This window comes from Clarias gariepinus, chromosome 22 (genome assembly GCF_024256425.1).
Source record: "Clarias gariepinus isolate MV-2021 ecotype Netherlands chromosome 22, CGAR_prim_01v2, whole genome shotgun sequence".
Taxonomy (NCBI): domain Eukaryota; kingdom Metazoa; phylum Chordata; class Actinopteri; order Siluriformes; family Clariidae; genus Clarias; species Clarias gariepinus.
In genome coordinates, this window is record NC_071121.1 from 7,848,197 (window position 1) to 7,867,373 (window position 19,177).

The following is a 19,177-nucleotide window of genomic DNA, read 5'->3' on the forward strand; positions in this document are numbered from 1 at the left end:
GTTTGCTTTCTTATTTTGCATTATTAAACCAGCAAAACAATATATACAGTATTTAAAAAATTTAAGAAAGTAAAATTGTCACAGTACTTTTCAAATAAAAAAATGGATGTTAAATTGAAAAATTAAACAGTTGCGAGTCTCACAACAAGGTCTGTAGCAGTTTAGAAAACTTTCCCGGCTCATTTTATTATAAACCTGTGCAAAGTGTACCTGAGACTAAACTGATCACTCCTCTGTCTAGTATAGTTTAAGGCAAGTTCTTTTTTTTTTTTTTCTTTTTCTTTTTCTTTTTAAGGGTAGAACTTTAGCATTGACATCTGTCTTTACACATGACTAAGACTTGTTTAGTACTGTATAGAATTTGTGTTATTGTTATATAGCACTATGTATAACACCGGATTTAATTTTAATAATAATACTCATCATATTTATTGATATATTGATTTTCAATTTAAATCGAAAAGTGCTTTACATTTAAAGAATGAAAATAAAGAATAAAATAATCAACAATTCTGTACCTAGAAGAATATAAACATAAAATGTATGCAAAATTTAAAAAAACAAAAAAATCCAGCAATTTCAACAAATCAAAGTGCAGAAAAATAGTGAAGATTCAAATTAAAACATTAGTTTAAAAATTTGTAGCGGTGTTTAAAGGAAAGGTAAAATCTTAAATTTGTCCCTGCTAAGCAGATGTAGCCTCCTGTCCTGCTGTTTAGACTAAATGTTGTTGTATTATAATGTACTGTTATAATGGCTAGTTTAGGTAGATGATGAGTGGATTGATTCTGATTGAGTTACACGTTATGTTTGTAAACTTAACCAAAAATAAATTCAACTATAATTTTTGGCTACAAGTAAAAGTCAAGAAAATCGTCTTATGTTTCTGAAAGCTAATTAACCGGAATGCGTTTTAGGCTGTGTGGACAGTAAAGAAAACTTGTCCACTGACATGCAAGAGGTAAATGGACACTAGAGATGGTGGAAAAATTTATCCAGTTATATATCACATTTTTTATTATTTTTTTATTTATATGCAGTTCTTCTATGCAGTTCTTCTGTGATCCTATAAGTGGTGCTATAAACTATCCACACACTGGCATGCAGCACAGTCTCCTTTGTGGTTGGAGTAAATTTATTACCAAGCTTGTTTCAATATTTTATATTTAAGATTTTGTTACAATTTTAATCAAGATATAAAATCATGATACTTAAAGAATCGACACCCAGATATCGTGATATCGTATCGGCTGCTCCCTGGTGATTCCCATAGGTTTATAACAAAATGTACGAACCAAAATTTCATGATTATCATGTTTACTATTTGTTTTCTTCTGTTCAGGTTGAAATAGAGGAATATAAATTTTTAGCATGAGTAGAAGTGAAAAGTCCAAAGATGTTTCTGATTTTTAAAGAGGCAGCGTTGTCGGTTAAATAGCTAGGAATCTTGAAATACCTCTTTTTAATTAAATTCAGTTCAATCCAGATTTATTTGTATGGAGAGTTTAACTTTTTATTGTGAAAAAGAATGTTTAAAGAGCTAAAAATTATGAAATATAAATTTTAAAAAGTGTGTAAATTTTTTGCAGTTTGTCCTTAATGAGCAAGCTAGGGCAAGGGAAAACTCAATAGGGAGACATCTGTGAGGATTCTCAGGCATCCAGGTGAGGTTTTTTTGGTCTTTGTTTCGTTTGAAAGGTTTCACGACTCATCCAAGTAGTTTTGTTAGTCTACCAACTTCCCTCAGACTGAAGAAACTACCTGGATGAATAGTAAAACGTTTCGACCCAAAAAGAAAGAAGTCCAGTTGACATGACTCAAATCAATCTCGATCTCAGATCCCTGAAAAAACACAAGGAAGGAACCTTGAGAGGAACCGGAGTCAAAGGGGTGGACCTTGAGAGGACCCGTCATCATTTAGGTGATACCAGATAGTGTTTTACAAAAAACATATAATATAAATCTAATGTTAAGAAAAGGCTAAAAAACGATGCTTTCATTCTTTGTCTAACTGAGTTTCCAGAAGTCTAGGCTGCTTAAAAGAAGTGAACAAAGGTATTCCTAAAATACTAATAGCTGAAATCAGTCATTTAAAAACGAAACAACTGGTGACGTATACATTTAATCATGAAACTCTGGGTGTCTATTTACTCCTTGAACACCGTACGTATGATTTATCCCATGAGGTGACTGTGCAGTGAAATTCATTATGTTTAAACATACACACAAAATAAAAGCTTTTGTTTTTCTAAATGCAATCAGAATAATTTTTTTTTTTTCCTCTAGTTATCCGCAGGCCAACTATGAATCTAAACTAAAAATCGGTTCGTGCCGAGCTCAACGTTACTAAACATGGTATTAAATATTCAACACCGTACGATCATATTCCCCGCTACAGTCTGTGTGTGAAAAGCTCATTTGGTCCTCCGCGCGCTCCGAGGTGAGGTCACATCTCAAACCCCGGACATGATGTAGTGTACACCGTCAATAAATAAGTTCATTTTATGTAAAAGCGTGTAAAGGAAACACAGAGAGCACTGCAGGTCAGATGTCATTAGGATGAGGGATAGCGCTTCTTCCTCCAAATTTAAGGGAAGTGTGAGGGGGGGGAAAGTGCTCTATTAAAGCCTTGTCCAATCCAAACTCAATAAGATCGCTGTATGATTTGTGAGACTTGCTCCAGTCATCAGGCTCACCGTGGCAGCGCTGTCTCCAGGCATGCCGCTTAAATGCTGCCCGGCCTCTGTGATTGAGTTTTCGCCACTTTTTAAGTTGCGCCCTGACACTTGATCATTTATCTCATTTGTAAAGATTATTGGTTAGAACACAGAGCACTTTCAGTGCATTAGCAATTTTAGCCTTACAAGAAACACTAGAAAATAATGGTTATTAACAAAGAGTATTTACTGGTATTCAGCAAAGCAACATGCAGCCACCTTTTTAATTTAGGTTAATATTTGGCCTGCCAAAGCAAATGTGCCTTGTACTGACTTAGAGTGATGCAGCTCTCCGGCTTAAAAGCACAATTGTGCGCTACTACCTTACACTACAGCGAGGGTGATCTATACGTCAATAACTAGACAAGACTAAAATCTGCGCAATGTGGTTATAATTGATTGAGATGTCTGAGTGGAACTTGCATAAAGCAGCTATGTCATCTGCAAAGAAAAGCACTTTTCTTCTCCCTGTAGATCACACGCAACACTCGGGGAAGAATAAATGGACATCTGCCTTATTTGTAATCCCACTTTGAGGTTCATCTCTTAGGCAAGTGTTTGCAAGAGCGTCAGGGAGGCCGTAGCAGGCGTATCGCTTCCTCGCATCAGTGTCGATTGGTGACTGTTTAAAAAAAACAACAACAACGAAATTATCCAGAACGATAGATAATAGAGAGTATATTTAGCAAATGCAACAAACTGTAGAGAACAACAGAGTTAATATATCTAACTCGCTGAGTATACTCACTCGTCCAAGCAATTATCTAATCAGCCAATCACGTGGCAACATAACATAATCATGCAGATTATGGGCGAGATTGCTCAGGGAAACGTTTATTAGAATGGGGAACAATCGTGATAATTTCATTCCGACAGAGGAGAGATTTGAGTATTTCTTTAACTGCTGATGACATTATACATAACGGTTTACTCAAAATGCCCAAAACATCCTTTAATCAGTTATTTCTTAAGACTGGAGAGCCTCATTGATGAGAGGATCAATAATGAATGTCCAGACTGGTTTGAGCTGGCTGAAAGTCTACGGTAGCTCGCATATCCACGCTGTATACTTCCCTTTGGGTGGGTGGCCTACAACAGCAAAACACCATGTTGCATTCCACTTCAACAGAAATCTGAGGCTGCAGTGGTTCACCAAAGTTCACGAGTACGAGTGGACTCGTAAAGACTGAAAAAATCTTGAATCTTGGTACACAATTTGAGGATGGGTTCCCGGTTGAGTCTGGTTCCTCTCATGGTTTCCTCCTATTACCATCTCAGGGAGTTTTTCTCGCCCGTCACCCTCAAGTTTTATTGTCATATCTCACAGTCAAGGAACATGTTCCCCCTGCACAATGAAATTCTTCCTACGCTGTCCCCCAATGAATGCCACTAAAAATTTAAAAAAAAAAAAAAAAAAACATCAAATAGAATAAAATAAATATAGGTATAAAAAGAATAGGATATAATAAAAAAGGATGTATATCAAACATAGAATTAAAAGCAGAATATAAAAATATAAAAAAAAGAATATCGGCTTGCTCTTTACGGACAATCTAATAATTAGGATTTATACATATTTCCTCGCATTATTTAAACTCCTTTCCATTATTATTATTTATTTTTATATATTTTTTATTCTGTAAAGTTCCTTCTTGGCATTGAAAACTGTTAAAAGCTTTAATATACAGTGAATAAAATTGATTTGATCACCAACAGCATGAATCCATGAACCCTAACCTGTCTCGTGTTATCGTCCAGGCTGGTGGAGGTAGTTTAATGATGTGAGGAATGTTTTCCTGGCACACACTGGGCGTTTTGAATACCATTCAATCGTCACTCGAATACCACAGCCTGTTTGAGTTTTGTTTCTGACCATAGACATCCCTTTATGACCACAATTTAGCCATCTACTAACAAGCCTACTTCTGGCATGATGATAATGCACCATGTCACAAAGCCCAAGCTGTTTCAAATTGGTGTCATGAAAATGACGGTGAGTTTAGTTTTCAGTGGCCTTCCCACTCACATCCATCTGAATCCAGTAGAACAGCTTTGGGATGCGGTAGAATCGAAGATACGCAGCATAAAATGGGTCTAAAAAGATCTTGTTCACATAATTGCCTATTTCACTAGAGGGCACACCAGCAAATTTATTCAGACAGTTTTGCATGGGGTAAATGAACATGGCGACACTTAAGGAGCTAGATAGTACTTCTAGCTCCTCAAGTGTCACAGCATTTGTGTAGCAGTAAAGATATGTCAATCAAGTGAGGGGTCCTGTTCTTGGGTTGTGGGTCCTGGTCCCACAACTTCTCCTTGGAACTTTATACACCTTTCAAGTATAAATACTTATAGTGAAAGGAAATAAGGGAGGGGGGATTTGCATGTTTTTCCCTCTTGCATGATGGGTTTCCTCTGGGTTCTCCGGTTTCCTTCCACAGTCCAAAACCATTCAGATTAGGCTAATTTAGTACCAGTAATAAATTAATACAATTTCACACAGCAGGAGCTGTGTCAAATTGGTTTCATGAAAATGACGATAAGTTTATAATAGACGCCCCCCCTCCACCCCCCCTCGCCGGTCCTTCACTCGATCTGAACACAGTGGTGCAGTTTTGTGAAAGGATCAAATGAAAGCAACAAATTAGTTATAAAATGCATCTAAAAAAATTCCAGTTTCAGAAGGAAACATTCCTTTCCAAATCCAATTTCAATCTTCATCATTAATTGTTGCAAAAGCTACAGAAAATGGCATCAGTTTAAACCTGTTCCAGAACACCAGCTCGGTGCCACCTCTAGGTTCCTTTACGTACTCTATATGTGTGGCGGTCTGGGAAAACCCTTTACCAAGCGAAATTTTGATATAACTACAAACTTTCCTGAACTTAATTACGTTTCTCTTTTGCACATCTCTCAGTCATAAGTAACGTTGTGACATTTTTAAAATTCCCCAAAATTGAAAAAAGATCAGGTTTATAACACGATCTACTTAGACCTCGTCGGCATCATCGTCACCGTCGCTAACGTGATCTCTGTTCACGTTGAAACAGTTACCGAAATAATTGCTGATTCATTCAGTCAGTTTTGTTCTGTTGACTAAATTTCTCGTTCTTAATGTTTTTATTAGTTCATTCGAGTTTTTAAAGCTAAGTGTGCGTGTGTGAATGCTTTTTTCTTTCTTTCTCTGTTTCTTTCTCTGTCTCTGACTTCGCATCACTGACATTTCGACAGCCGGGAACCTGACTGGAAACTGAACCGATCAGAGTTCTGGTTGTTACAGGGACGTAGCTATACGTAGTTACATGTAGCTTCGATTTTAAAATAACTCCAAGCTGTCGCTTTTGCTAAGATAACTTTAAATTGTTTTATTTGCAAACAAACCGATCTCTTAGCACTTTCACTTAGTATTTTCCTTATGGCAGCCACAGAAACACCCAAAGGGTTTTCCCATAAATGTTTGAATTAAGGGGTTTCATCATTTTATTGTTTAATCCAGTGCCAACTGTTACACACACACTCAGGTGCGTGCACACGCGCTCCTCATTGTGAGGTTTCTCTTTTTGAATCATTTCAGTCTTTATTTCACATCTGAAACCCCTTTGAAGTTGATCTTTGGAATGCACGCACGCTTTTGGTCTTTTTACTGCAACAGTTCTGCTTGAATCTGCGTCAAGTTTTTTTTATTTTGTCACGCGCATTCTGCTGTCAGGTTTCAGGTGACTGCGTTTAACACGGGAATGTTCACACTTTCGCGTGTGTGGTGCTTTTAAAACGCTGTGAAATCATGGGCAAAGTATGCATGGTTGAGTCAGATGTAGTGATAGGAAAAAAAAGGCAACAGGAATTTTTTATCTGTTCCATTTATTTTATTTAAGAATAAAATAAATGAAGTTTGAAATATTACATTTTTATTTATTTATTTATTCATTTAAGAAATTCGAGAGAAATTACGCACCGTGTTATCTTAAATACAAGTTTTGTAATATATGTTTATCATGTCTGCATTATTATGTTCAAAACCACTCAATATTTCCAAACATATCTTAAAGATTAATAAATAACATTACAAAAGGATATTTGCATGCTTGTAAGGAAAGCAACATTTTGCGGAAGAAAAAAAAAACCTAATAAATAAACTAATGTAGGCTCCTGACCCGTATTCACAAAGCTTCTTAGAATTCTCTCAGAGAGCTCCTATCTCGGCTTAAAAGGTCCTAGGCTGGGATTTTTTGACCAAAAGTGATTTAGGAAACTTTTCAGAGTAATATTGAGATGAAATTGTTATTGATCAAATACTGTAATTATTTTTCACCCTAATTTGCTAATAAATAATTTTTTTTTTAAATCCTACAATTGATTTTTTGGGAATTATTTTCTTTCATAGTTAAGTTATACCTATGATAAAAATTACAGGCCTTTCTCATCTTTTTAAGTAGGAGAACTTGCACAATTGGTGGCTGACTAAATACTTTTTGCCCCACTGTATCTTAAAGATAATTAAAAACAGCCAAATGTTGAAAATGTGTCTACCTTTGAAGCAACCAATTTCCACACAGTAGTTACTGTATTTAAGTTCTTACATTTATTTACCATACTGATTTTATTACTTGTAATATACAGTATTTCAGATTGATAGGAGCAAAATGGCAATTTACATGATTGCAGGACAGTCTATTTAATTTGCACCTTTTTTTGTTCAGTATTTGGAGAATATTTCTTCTTTCCGCCATTATGTCCTCTGCTATAGAAACACTTAAGCCTTTTAAAAGTCCTCCTCTCTACTCTGAACAATTTTTATATTAGGAGCAGTTTTTAGGGCTAAGATGTTTCATGAATCAATTTTAATCTTTACTTAGATTTTGTCCTATATTTATGGGGAAATTCTAAGAAAATAGAAAATTAGTATTTCATCACTTTGAAAATATGGGCCCTGGATTTTGCATGAAAATAGAAAGTGTAACGAAGTTAGAAAGAACAGCTCATTCTCCAGCATGCTGAGTAAAACCTAACAGCTGTTTTACCCACAGTACGGTGCTAAAGTCTTGGGCACATCCAAAAAAAAATGGCATAAGCAAATATGCCTTTAAAAACATTTCCACATCAAAGAAACTTCTATAAAGAGCAATAAAGAGTAATAAAAATAAACCGTCAATATTTGGCATGAAATATTTCTGCTCTTATCCTGAAAACAATTCATGGTGTTAAATACATATTTTTGCAGTTTTATAAGTAAAACAGCTGTTAAGTTTGACTGAGTGTGCTGGAGAGGACCCCGAGTTCTTCTGGTAACTTTATCACACTCGCTCCTTTTTTATCAAACCTAGTTTCAGTTTAAGGTTTTGTGTAATCCTATGTCATGGAATTACGTGGATTACAGAAAACTTGAACTGAAACTAAGTTTGTGCAAATGATCATTGGTGGTTTTTAGAAAAGTGTCTCGGTACGGACGGCACGTTATGCATTCTTAGACCACCGATCCGAACCCGCGACTCTTTTTTACATCATGTGAAAATCAGCGTCGAATTATTGAAGATGCACCAATTGCTCGGCCGGCACACAGTGATCGATCTGATCGGCCTAGTATATAATCTATTCTGTGCATGAGCGCTCAAGAGCCGCAACAAGAACTCATTCACACTGACATCTGGAGAGTGCAAGTTTGAATCCTAGTACAGCCATTGTTAGTCAGGAGCTCCCAGGGGGGAGTCGTGTGCACTCGTACGTCAGTTGTAGTGGGTTAGGCTTTAGTAGCCAATCATGCGAATCTGTGCAAAATTCCCATCCCTGATAATGTGTGTGTGTGTGTGTGTGTGTGTGTGTGTGTGTGCAGTTGGTGTTTCAGAGAAAGCATGTGATAATCCTCTTGTTGAACTTTCATTTTCAGTTTAATTTTAGGTCAGACATTAAAAAATAAGTAAATAAATAAATAAAATTACTGAATCGGTGCATCTCGGTCAAAAAACAAACAAACAGTGTGAGCTAGATTTTTTTTTAACAGATTCCTTCCTATAAAACTCCCATGTAAGTTTAAGCGATTGATTGTTTCCCTGGTGCTCTGAATTAATATTTTTCATTTAAAATATATAAATAAACAAATTAATTATCTAGAAACTAGGAAAATAAGCGTTTATACTATTTCAGTTTTAAGGAGAGTGCAGGGGTAATAAAAAATTGCGCAACTAATACGTGGTGTTAACAGATTAAACACACAAAGAAAAACATAGCAGCATAATTAACCACTTCTTAATTATCAATAGCATTATTTAAAAATTTTCAGATTGGACACTTAATTGTAAAACAAAAAAAAGTGCTTGGTGACGTTAATATACATACTGCACCTTGCAAAAGTCTTGAGTCACCTCTCATTTCTTCACATTTTTTTCCTTCCAAAGTGCCAGACTTCTTGGTATTTTTAATGTAGTCTTCAAGAATAGTGTTCTAGGTTTTCTAAAGGACTTTTTTTTGCTCTCATTTTCATTTTAGTTCTCGTGTACCTGACCAGTTTCAGAGGAATGTTTTTTGTTTGTTTGTTAAGCCACATAAGAATCAGTCAATAATAATAATAATAATAATAATAAAATAAAAATCTAACTTAAGTCCAGTAACCAGTGAGAAACAGGTACAGATGATGACAGATGATCAGGCCGGTGATTATTATACTGGAGATGCTGAATGCTGAGTGGTTTAAACAGACGAGAGGGGAAATGAGGTCGCTGCTAAGAATATTACACAAGCAACCGATTGTTTAATTGGAAAATATAATACAGTAAATTATTTATTCCCATTTCTATGGAAAATTTAATATGAAGAAATGAGGGGTGACTCAAGACTCAAAGGCGCAGTACATGATACACATGATGTATATATATATATAGTGTACAGCTCTGATGTTGCCTACGTTCTATACTGATAGATTTAGTTTCACGTCTCTGTCTGCCATGACAGTAAATGAGAGTGTGTGAGATGGAGGAAGGGGGTGGGACTTCCTGAAAGTGAACTGTCTGTTAATATTGTAGAGTTCAAAACACCTGCGCAGATCATTTCAGATTCACGTTCGTACTGTAAATATCGCTGTAGCACTTTTGGTACAGTAAAGTTTAATATATCTAGTAATCGGTGATAACGCAGCGCAGAGGTGCCTATATGGCAACTATATCTCACATGCCCGTGTAAATGAATGAGATTTGGTTATTATGTTTTAAATAGATATGCCAATATTTATAGTCGGGAAATACTGCTGGACGTAATGACGCTTGATATGCGACCTTGCCACAATGTCTGGAAATTAATGTCGGATTTAATTGCGCAGGTATAAGTTAGTTACATATTAATATTTTGCTTGCAGGAGGAAAAAACGAAAGCGAGAGGTCTGCCGCCGTGGTGTAAATTAAAGCCGAAATCAATATGACGGGTTTTGATGGGGAAACCGCGTCCCCGCCTCGCCGTGTCTTTATTTGTTTTTTGAAGAGTTATGTTCATGGCTGGCCCGCCTCGCCTCGCATCGCCTCGCCTCGCCTCGCCTGGCCTGGCCTCGCCGTCCTACGTCGTCCTCGGCCCTATTTTCAAAATGCAATTCTTTTGGATTGAAACAGGTCTTTAGTATATGCAATGCATTACCCAAAATGAATTACCACAGACAGTGTGCTCAATCACTTTTTATCTTTTGCCCCGCTTAAAGAAAAAAAGAAGAGTAATCAAAACCTTTCAACCTATTAGAGGGATGACTTTTACAATTGAATCACGGGGACCACAGGTGCGATAACGAGAGCGCTCGGCTCTAAGCTCGAGTGTGCGCTTCCACCTAGCTCCAGATGTTATTTCATGTTTATCTGTTCTTTAAAAGCTGCACTCCGGAGGAGGCCCCCCCCACCCCCCCTACTTCCACACACACATACACACACTTCAAATTCGTGTCGTAATGGCGTTTAAGGAAGGAGTTTTTTTTTTTTTTTTTTTTTTTAATTCCTGCAGAAAGCATGCTAAAGTGGCAAATTAAGGCGCATCTCGAAGGAAAACAGGATGGAATCGATCAACACCCCACTGCACTTACAACTACATATGTCCTGATATTTAATTTTCTAGTGCATTAACACATGGTCATTACAACATGCAGCCTCAGTTATTTAATCATAATGCATTTTCTTCTTAAAGAATCGCTGAAGTTTTCAGGCAGGTATTCAGCAGTTATTAGATACAGATGAGCACTTCAGCATTAAGTATAGATTTTCAGTCCCTGCTCACTTAAGGCTTGGAGTTTGTCTTAAAGAGGATAATGGCAAATTAAAGTCCATACCCCATTTATTCAGCAAACCTTGATGGGATAATTTTATAACTGCTGATTCACTCGTTTCCTAGATTTATCTCTAAAGTGGTTTGGTGGTCTAGCCTCCATATACTTACTGTGCAGGCGAGTTTCTCGAAGGTTCCTGCTCTTGGCTGATGATATACCGCCGCGCAGGAGACGTGCACAGTAATTGCCCATGGAAGAATTATTTCCACCTCTTATTTGTAATGAGCTTTTGAGCGTGCCGTTTGCTGAAGACTACTGTAGGTTACCTGACACTTACCATTGTTTTTGTTTTTTTTTTCTTCTCCTTCTTTTCCATTTTACGCTTTCACAGATCGCTACAGCGGTGAAGTTCTTGCAGAACCCGAAAGTTCGTCAGAGTCCGTTGGCTACCAGGAAAGCTTTCTTAAAGAAAAAAGGTAAGTGGTAATAATAAAATGTAATAATAAATCATGGAGTCTGGGATGAAAATGCTAATCCTGTGAGGTCACTTGCTTTTAGGAGTGGGGCGGTTGCAGGGTGAAAGGTCGTCGTCATGGCTGCAGGCCCTGATTGGTCAGCCAGGGGTCGATATATATATATTTTTTCGTCTTTTTTTTCTTTCCATAGAGCTCAGCCCTGGCTGTGAGGTGGATAAATGACCTACTAGTTGTGACGCTTCTTTGGGTTGCAGAAAATTAATATTGACAAACTCTCCTGTACTTTCAGTGCAATTGTCAATTACGCTCCCTCCCAGCATTTTAAGGCTTTTACTTAATTTAGCTGTTATCATAAATATTAAAGGCCTGGGATCCATCTGAACATTTTATCGACCATAAGATTAGTGTGGTGTGAGCACAAATTTGCATTCGCTCTAAATTCAGGCCTGTTTTTATCAATATGCGTGTGTGATGTATGCCACACAATGCATCAAACCGTGATGAATTAATTTGTGCTCTGAATTAAAACGGGAGCCATGAAGCTGATTTTAGGAATTTTAGGAGTTATTTAAAGAAATAAAAAAGCTATTTATTCTTTAAAGATTATTTATTAAACAGTTAAAAGTGATTTGTTTCATTTTCTTTATGTGAAATACTAAAAATAAAAAAAGCATGCGAAATACATTACCTCTAGGGGCGTTCAAGTCAAACCAAGATTTTAATTGTGCAGAATAACAGAACACAGCTATAAGAGTAAAAACACTATATATTTATTTTTCTATATAATTCACTGCTACACTAATAATGCACTTATCCCAAGGTTTCACTAGTGCTTGGATACCATCAAGGTAGAAAGATTTCTCAGTACGCCGGATCCATGATCTGATTGACGTCTGAAACGCTGGCCTCCCAGGAACTCCTTAAATATTCCAAAAGTGTCGAAATGGCCTGGAGTGGAGTCAGGACTGTTCAGAGATGTGGCAGTAACACCTGTAATGATTTGTGTATACAGTTCCCACGAACGCGCATCAGGCATTCCACTTGCTGAAAGTCCACTGGAACGAGTTCCTGAGACATTTTATCATCGACATTTTGACTAGAACACCCCCAAAGAGTTATTATACCACACGTTAGGGAATAATACAGCATGGGTTGTGCTATCATAGGAAAAATATTTAGCGATCATCTGAGATGAGATTTTAAGATAAAGTCTTTTTCCCGCCATTACATCACCGACTTTTGCAAAGGCTATCAATATTTCCTAATTAAAGTATAAATCTTACTTTTTATTACTTTAAACCCTGTCACATGGTTTAACATGCTAAAATATGACACATTTCCAAAAGGACGATGCAGTTGTGTGTAAAGAACTGGCAAAGTTTTGATTAAGTCGAGGTAACCTGAATGTTAAAGTGCCGCTGTATTTGACAAATCAGGCTCCGTGATGCTCGACATCAACGCCAGAAGACGAGCCGTGAGCTTGATCAAGATAGCGCTTACTGTACAAACAAATGAGCCGGTTGTGTTCGCCGTGCAAACTTGAACTGAAACCGTTACTACACTAGAGTTAGTGACGTCAGAAACGTGGCAGGCTATTTTTAACGTGTTTAGGATGTTTAATTTTAAAATCTTGTTCGTTCAATGAAGATGAAAAAAGGACATTGTAGAGCTGAATTCCCCACATGTTCCTTCTACAGGAATGTACAAATCAGTCAGCAGGCTAGGAAGCTAGCCGACATGCTATCAGCGAGTGTGGGTTCTGCACGATCGGGTCCCATTTGCGTGTAAAGTTTCAGTTACTCTGTATAGAAATATCAGCACAGCTGTGATAAGCTGCAGTTCCGATATTTTCGGTATAACACACAGGGTGAACTTGTATGAGTTAGGTTTGTTAATTAAAGAAACTGAATAAAAAATTCGGCATCAGGTACAGTAATCGTAGCTATTCCAAATTAGTCATTCATTTCAGTTCAACTCGATTGGAAATAAAACGGCTTTTTATTAGTTAAAATTATTTCTATAAGTTAAAGTGAAAAAAGCACAAATATTTTTAAACACTTAAAGTTTTTTTTTTCTTGTAGCTTATTATGTAAAATCTTTTCTTTGGCATTAAACTACCAGTTTGTTCACACAGGAGACATTTATCCTCACATCGCTAATCTTTCTTTTTTTTTTCTTTTTTTAATGATACAAGCTTAATGTTTCTTGTTCCAATATAGATTAGAGCATCTTCCAGAAATCATATTTCCTTTCATTTCCTCCCATAAATTGTGTGTGTGTGTGTGTGTGTGTGTGTGTGTGTGTGTGTGTGTGTGTGTGTGTGTGTGTGTAAGGGAGCTTTAATTAATCCAGAAAGCACTGAGATTTGGAATCAGTTAGTGCCAGAAGGCTTAAAAGCTACACAAGCAGACGAGTTAACATGAGACTAAATCTATATTTGCAGACCGGTCTTGTTCACATCGTGCAGCTATTATGACTACCTGGTGTCCTTAGAATTTCCCCCTCATCGGTGCAGCTCTTTAGCAGCAGGTCAGCTTTATTTATAATTTATAGCTCACTCTTGGTGCTTGCATAAAGTTAATATTGAATGACGGCTTCTTAATTTCTTCCTAACGCTTTCCGTTTTCAAATCCGGATCCAGTTTCAGGTTTTTATTTATTTATTTATTTTTAACCTTCAGGTGGTCGATGTTTTTTAGTTTTTTTTTTCACTATAATCGTAATATGTTATAAATAATATAAAATATGTTAACACGACCCCTTGCACATTTTAAGATCAACGTACACACGTAACTGGGACTTAACATTTTCTACAAACGAACACAAACACGTGAATCTTTTCATCCAGGCTTTTTGAACTCTCCGATATTAACTTGACACTTCCTGGAAGCCCCGCCCCTTCCTACTCCCCTCCCTATCACCCACTTCACCATTAACATTATTTCTCCCAGTGTTCTCTTCTTAATCCATTTTTTTTCCTGCTTGAAAGTTCCGGCCTTGCTCTCTCTGTCAATAAATGGAGACGGTTTGAAGTTCATTAATGTGAAGTGGTAGTAATTTATCAGTGTATGTTTGACTTGGCGTACGCTAGACAAGTATATATTTAACATCAAGTATGAATATTTATTACAGATGCCACTAATGATTTTCATCTAATAGTATTAAAAAAAAGGGAAAAGAAAAGATGAACACTGATAAGATGGTCATGGAAGATATTGGAGTTTGCACTGATCAGCCAAAATAATATTATGTTCCCCTTGTGGGTTGGGGGGGGGTGTGTATGGTATACTGCATATGGGTTTTATTTTTTATAGTAACCACAAGGTGCTCAGAGGTGGTGTAGTTATGATGTACAGTAGCAAATGAACACTAGTGACATTACATGCACATCGTTATTCAATTCTGTTCATGCTTGTCGTGCAACAGGAAGAAAAGTCATGCCACGTTCATGTAAACTAAAGATGGTTCTTGATTAAAAGCTGTTAAGAATTTAACCAATTAAAAATGTATTAACTGATAAGATTTGTTTGGGACGTACTGTAGTAGTAACCTTGACATTCCAGCTGCAATTTAACCTTGGCTTAGTTATCCTTACTGGGCAGGCTTTTTTTTATTTGAAGAGTCAGGTCTCAGCAATTCCTTTTGTTAACAAGGATTGAGTCGGCCTGTTCATAATCCCCTTCCCCTTCCGCCATCTTTATTTTGTCCAAAGCGCTTTGCCACAAAATTGCTGTAAGACAATTTCAGTAAAACAAATTTTTAACAGTCGCGTTTTCACGAGATTTTATATGCATAGTTGATGTCCATCTGGTTATCATTAATTAATAATGAATCGACTATTGGTAATACTAATGTAATCTAATCTTCACTTCCCAGGCAAAAAAAAAAAGTCATACACTCTAATTTCATTGGACCACCTTTGCACTTTGATTATGGCCATGGCATGATTTTGATAAGCTTATGCAATGTCACAACATTTACAGTATTTGTGTTATTTCTGTTCAGAGTCACATTAAACTCTTTCCGAGTTCTTTTATTGAAGATGGGAAAATTGTTACCTTGGAATATACATGTTCCTTTAGAAAGGAAAAAATCCATTGATGAGGAAAAACCTGGTCATTCAATATATTCGGGTTGTCAGCTGACCTCATTTTTTGCACACACAACATTGCTGAGCCTTGACCTAACCAACTGAAGCAACCCTAGATCATAACATTACATCACTTCATCTGCCTCTCCTCTTACCCTGATCTACTCATAACTCTGGAACAGCATAAAGCTGGACGCATGAGACCACTTTTTTTTTTCTTCCTTTTTTTTTTTACAAATTGTTTAAGTGATCACCCTCATTCAGAATGTTTTTCCAACCGCATTTCTTCCACGGAGACGATGGTTCACCCCTAACATTTCAGGTTTTAATAATCAGTTGTACAGTTCTTAAACCAGTTTTAGAAGTCACCTTAGTTGTTGTCTTTGCATGATGGACAATAATTCCACCTTTCTGAGACAAGAGTATCATCTTTGCCATGACTACAGGTTATGTCTTCTGACCTTTTTTTTAGTTAAAGCTGGGTGGTGACTTTTGTACGAGTGTATATATAAAAAATGGTGCTCTACAGATCCCATAGATATACAAAAAAAAACAACCTGCCTTTCTCACTGGGTGTTACTCACTCACTTATTGTCTAGACAATACCCTAACCCACTTTATCCTGTATACAGGGTCGGAGGGGGCCTGGAACCTATCCCAGGAGACTTAGGGCACGAGGCGCGGTATCCCTCTTAACCGGAATGCCAATCCATCGCTACACACCACACACACACACCACACACGCACCACACACACCACACACACACTATGAGCAATTTGGGAACACCAGTTAGCCTAATCTGGATCTCTTTGTGTGTGAGGAAACTAGAGTACCCAGAGGAAACCCACCAAGCACGGGAGAGAACAGGCAAACTCCCTGCACACAGGCCCGAGGCGGGAATCGAACCTGGAACCTGGAGGTGCAAGGCGACAGTGCTAAACACTAAGCCACCGTGCCGCCTCACTGGGTGTTAGCATATGTCAAAAAGCACAATATTGGCTTGTTGGATCATCAGTGCCATAAATTTTGCCTAGCTTCACTCCTACTCTGAACAATTTAGTGCCACTAGATATATTTTGACTTCTCAGAATTAGGTTCCCAGAGCAATGTGTCCCTGGGGTGTGCTTGGGCTCCTATAGATCTATATATTTGGATAAACCGGGCCACATGATGTTGAGTAAATAGTGTTGTAAATATGTATCTTTCTCATGTTTGCCAGCGACTTTTGGAGATCTTTGAGTGCAGAAACATTATTCCAAGAATTAACTATTAAAAGATTTTAATTTTTGAAGAAATAAGGGGTGGCTCAAGATTTTTGCACTCCACTGTTCATGCGTATAGTTAGCATACTGTAATTATCTGCTAATAGATAAAAAAAAAATCTAGAAACTGGCTTCATACTTTTATTTTAAAAATAATAAACAAAAATTTTATGAACCCTAAATAATGTATGTCATACAAATTAAATTTGATTTAAAGATATTTTCACTTGCATATGTTTTTTTTTTTTTTATAACCATAATCGAATCAATAATGGTTAAGTATTAAAATGAAAAACTTTTGTTACCCTTCAGTCTTGTTAGTTGCTACTCTTGACTTCTGTATGAAATACATTTTCTTACTTGAATAACCCGAGCTTGACTAACGCTGCTCGAGGTCAACCGGACAACATGAATAAACTTATATAAGAAAGAATTATGACACTTGGCACGTGGAGCTGTTTTTGTTTTTTGATTGCGGATGTAATTCACCGCGATCCCAATGTCACGATGTCGCAGCAACCCCCGCGTGTCGATGTGTAGATCAGCAGCGTTAACCTTGATTTGTTTTTGGCTGAGGACGTTTCTACCGAGAGTTATGTCTCCGAACAGCGTCGGCCGTTCTCGTCTGTAAATTTGCATGTTGGGGAGAATGGCCTTGTGTCAGCAAAGAGCCATTTCTAGCGCGCCTCACCTTGAACAATGTAATTATGTCACGACGTCGTATCACTTTAAAAGCAACTCGTGCAATTTGAAGGCTGGGAGGGAGGGAAACTAATCTTGGAGGTAAAGTGCTGAGTAATCTTAAGCCAATTTCACTTTATTAAATTTCGCACAAAATTTGCCTTTTTCTTTCCCCCTCTCTCAGAGCCCCGCTGAGTTCACAGAAGCAGTTCCAACAGGGGCAAACTCCTCTTCCGTACTGTCTGTTTTTTGTCATTTTTACTCAGAGGTGAGGTTTGATTTTAAAAGGATGGAGCTATTTCCTATTAAAACATGCCTTAAAATCCAGTAGCGTAAATATGAGCTACCAGGGTGACCTTTAATTTGGTCTGTTTATAGCTAATACCCATTAATTAGGGTTCGGGTTAAACCAAGGTCATGGTTAGAAGGTCTAAACACACCATTTATAAGCGTACCATACCGTTTAACCACGCAGTCTCACTTCGATATTCATCCTAATTATGAATGGAACGTAAATTTCGGTCTATGCACGTCTTTAGCTGGAGCCGTTTTAGCTGATTTTTTTTTTTGTTGTTGTTGTGTGTTCTTAGGAGTAAGATGTGCATCATTTGATTTGTTGACATGCTGAAGTTAATAGTTGTCTATAAAATAAATAAAATCTGTTCCTTCTTCTGCGACTCCCCTCCCACCCCCACCCCCACATTTATCTCGTGTTTTATTTGGGACTTGTGCACTAGCACCATTATAAAGGGTATAAACTTCTGTTTCGTATCCAATATCCTCCACTGCTCCAAAAATTAAATAAGAACCAAAAAAAATTACCTGACCTCTAGAGAACCCCACCATATCCCACTCCAAGTCAATCACATCCCCAAAACAACACCATGTGTCCATCTTAATTTTCCAATACAGTTTAATGTCATATTTATGTAAATATTTTCTGATTTTGCTGTGTATTAGTGAAGGAGAAATGTCAGCACTCACATAAAATAAAACAATAGCGTTGCGTGCCGGAGTGAGATTTAAATTGGATTCCTGCAGCAGGCAGCGCGGCTGATGAAGAGGAAAACAGGCAGCGCTTTGATTACATGTTGCAGGATCTTTACACAATAATCTCTCCTCCACATGTTATTTACATGCACTCTAATGCTTTAATCTGCACTGAGACACACCGACCTACTCTCTCATTTGTTGTTGCTGATTGGTTCGAGTGTGTGTGTGTGTGTGTGTGTGTGTGTGTGTGTGTGTATAGAAATGCGAGAGCTAATGTTCCGTAACTGTGGTCAAATATAAATATAGTAAACGTTGTGGTGCCGTACTTTAACTGGATATAGGAAATGACTTTGTGCTTTTAAAGAAGCCTTCTCATCATTTCAACTCCTTGAGCGCGCATGTGTGTGTGTGTGTGTGAGAGCGCGCATGTGTGTGTGTGTGTGTGTGAGAGCGCGCATGTGTGTGTGTGTGTGTGTGTGTGTAAGAGCGCGCATGTGTGTGTGTGTGTGTGTGTGTGTGTGAGAGCGCGCATGTGTGTGTGTGTGTGTGTGTGAGAGCGCGCATGTGTGTGTGTGAGAGCGCGCATGTGTGTGTGTGTGTGAGAGCGCGCATGTGTGTGTGTGTGTGAGAGCGCGCATGTGTGTGTGTGTGTGTGTGAGAGCGCGCATGTGTGTGTGTGTGTGTGAGAGCGCGCATGTGTGTGTGTGTGTGAGAGCGCGCGTGTGTGT

General features: G+C 37.6%; 1 protein-coding gene across 2 annotated transcripts in view; it reads left to right on the forward strand.

Moving 5' to 3' along the window:
- pex14 (peroxisomal biogenesis factor 14) overlaps positions 1-19,177 on the forward strand; it is a 114,148-nt gene that overhangs the window by 37,953 nt on the left and 57,018 nt on the right. For both annotated transcript variants that reach the window (XM_053482695.1, XM_053482696.1), the window contains exon 3: positions 11,339-11,423. In XM_053482695.1, the coding sequence (XP_053338670.1) occupies positions 11,339-11,423 (85 nt within the window). The remainder of the gene's footprint in view (positions 1-11,338; positions 11,424-19,177) is intronic.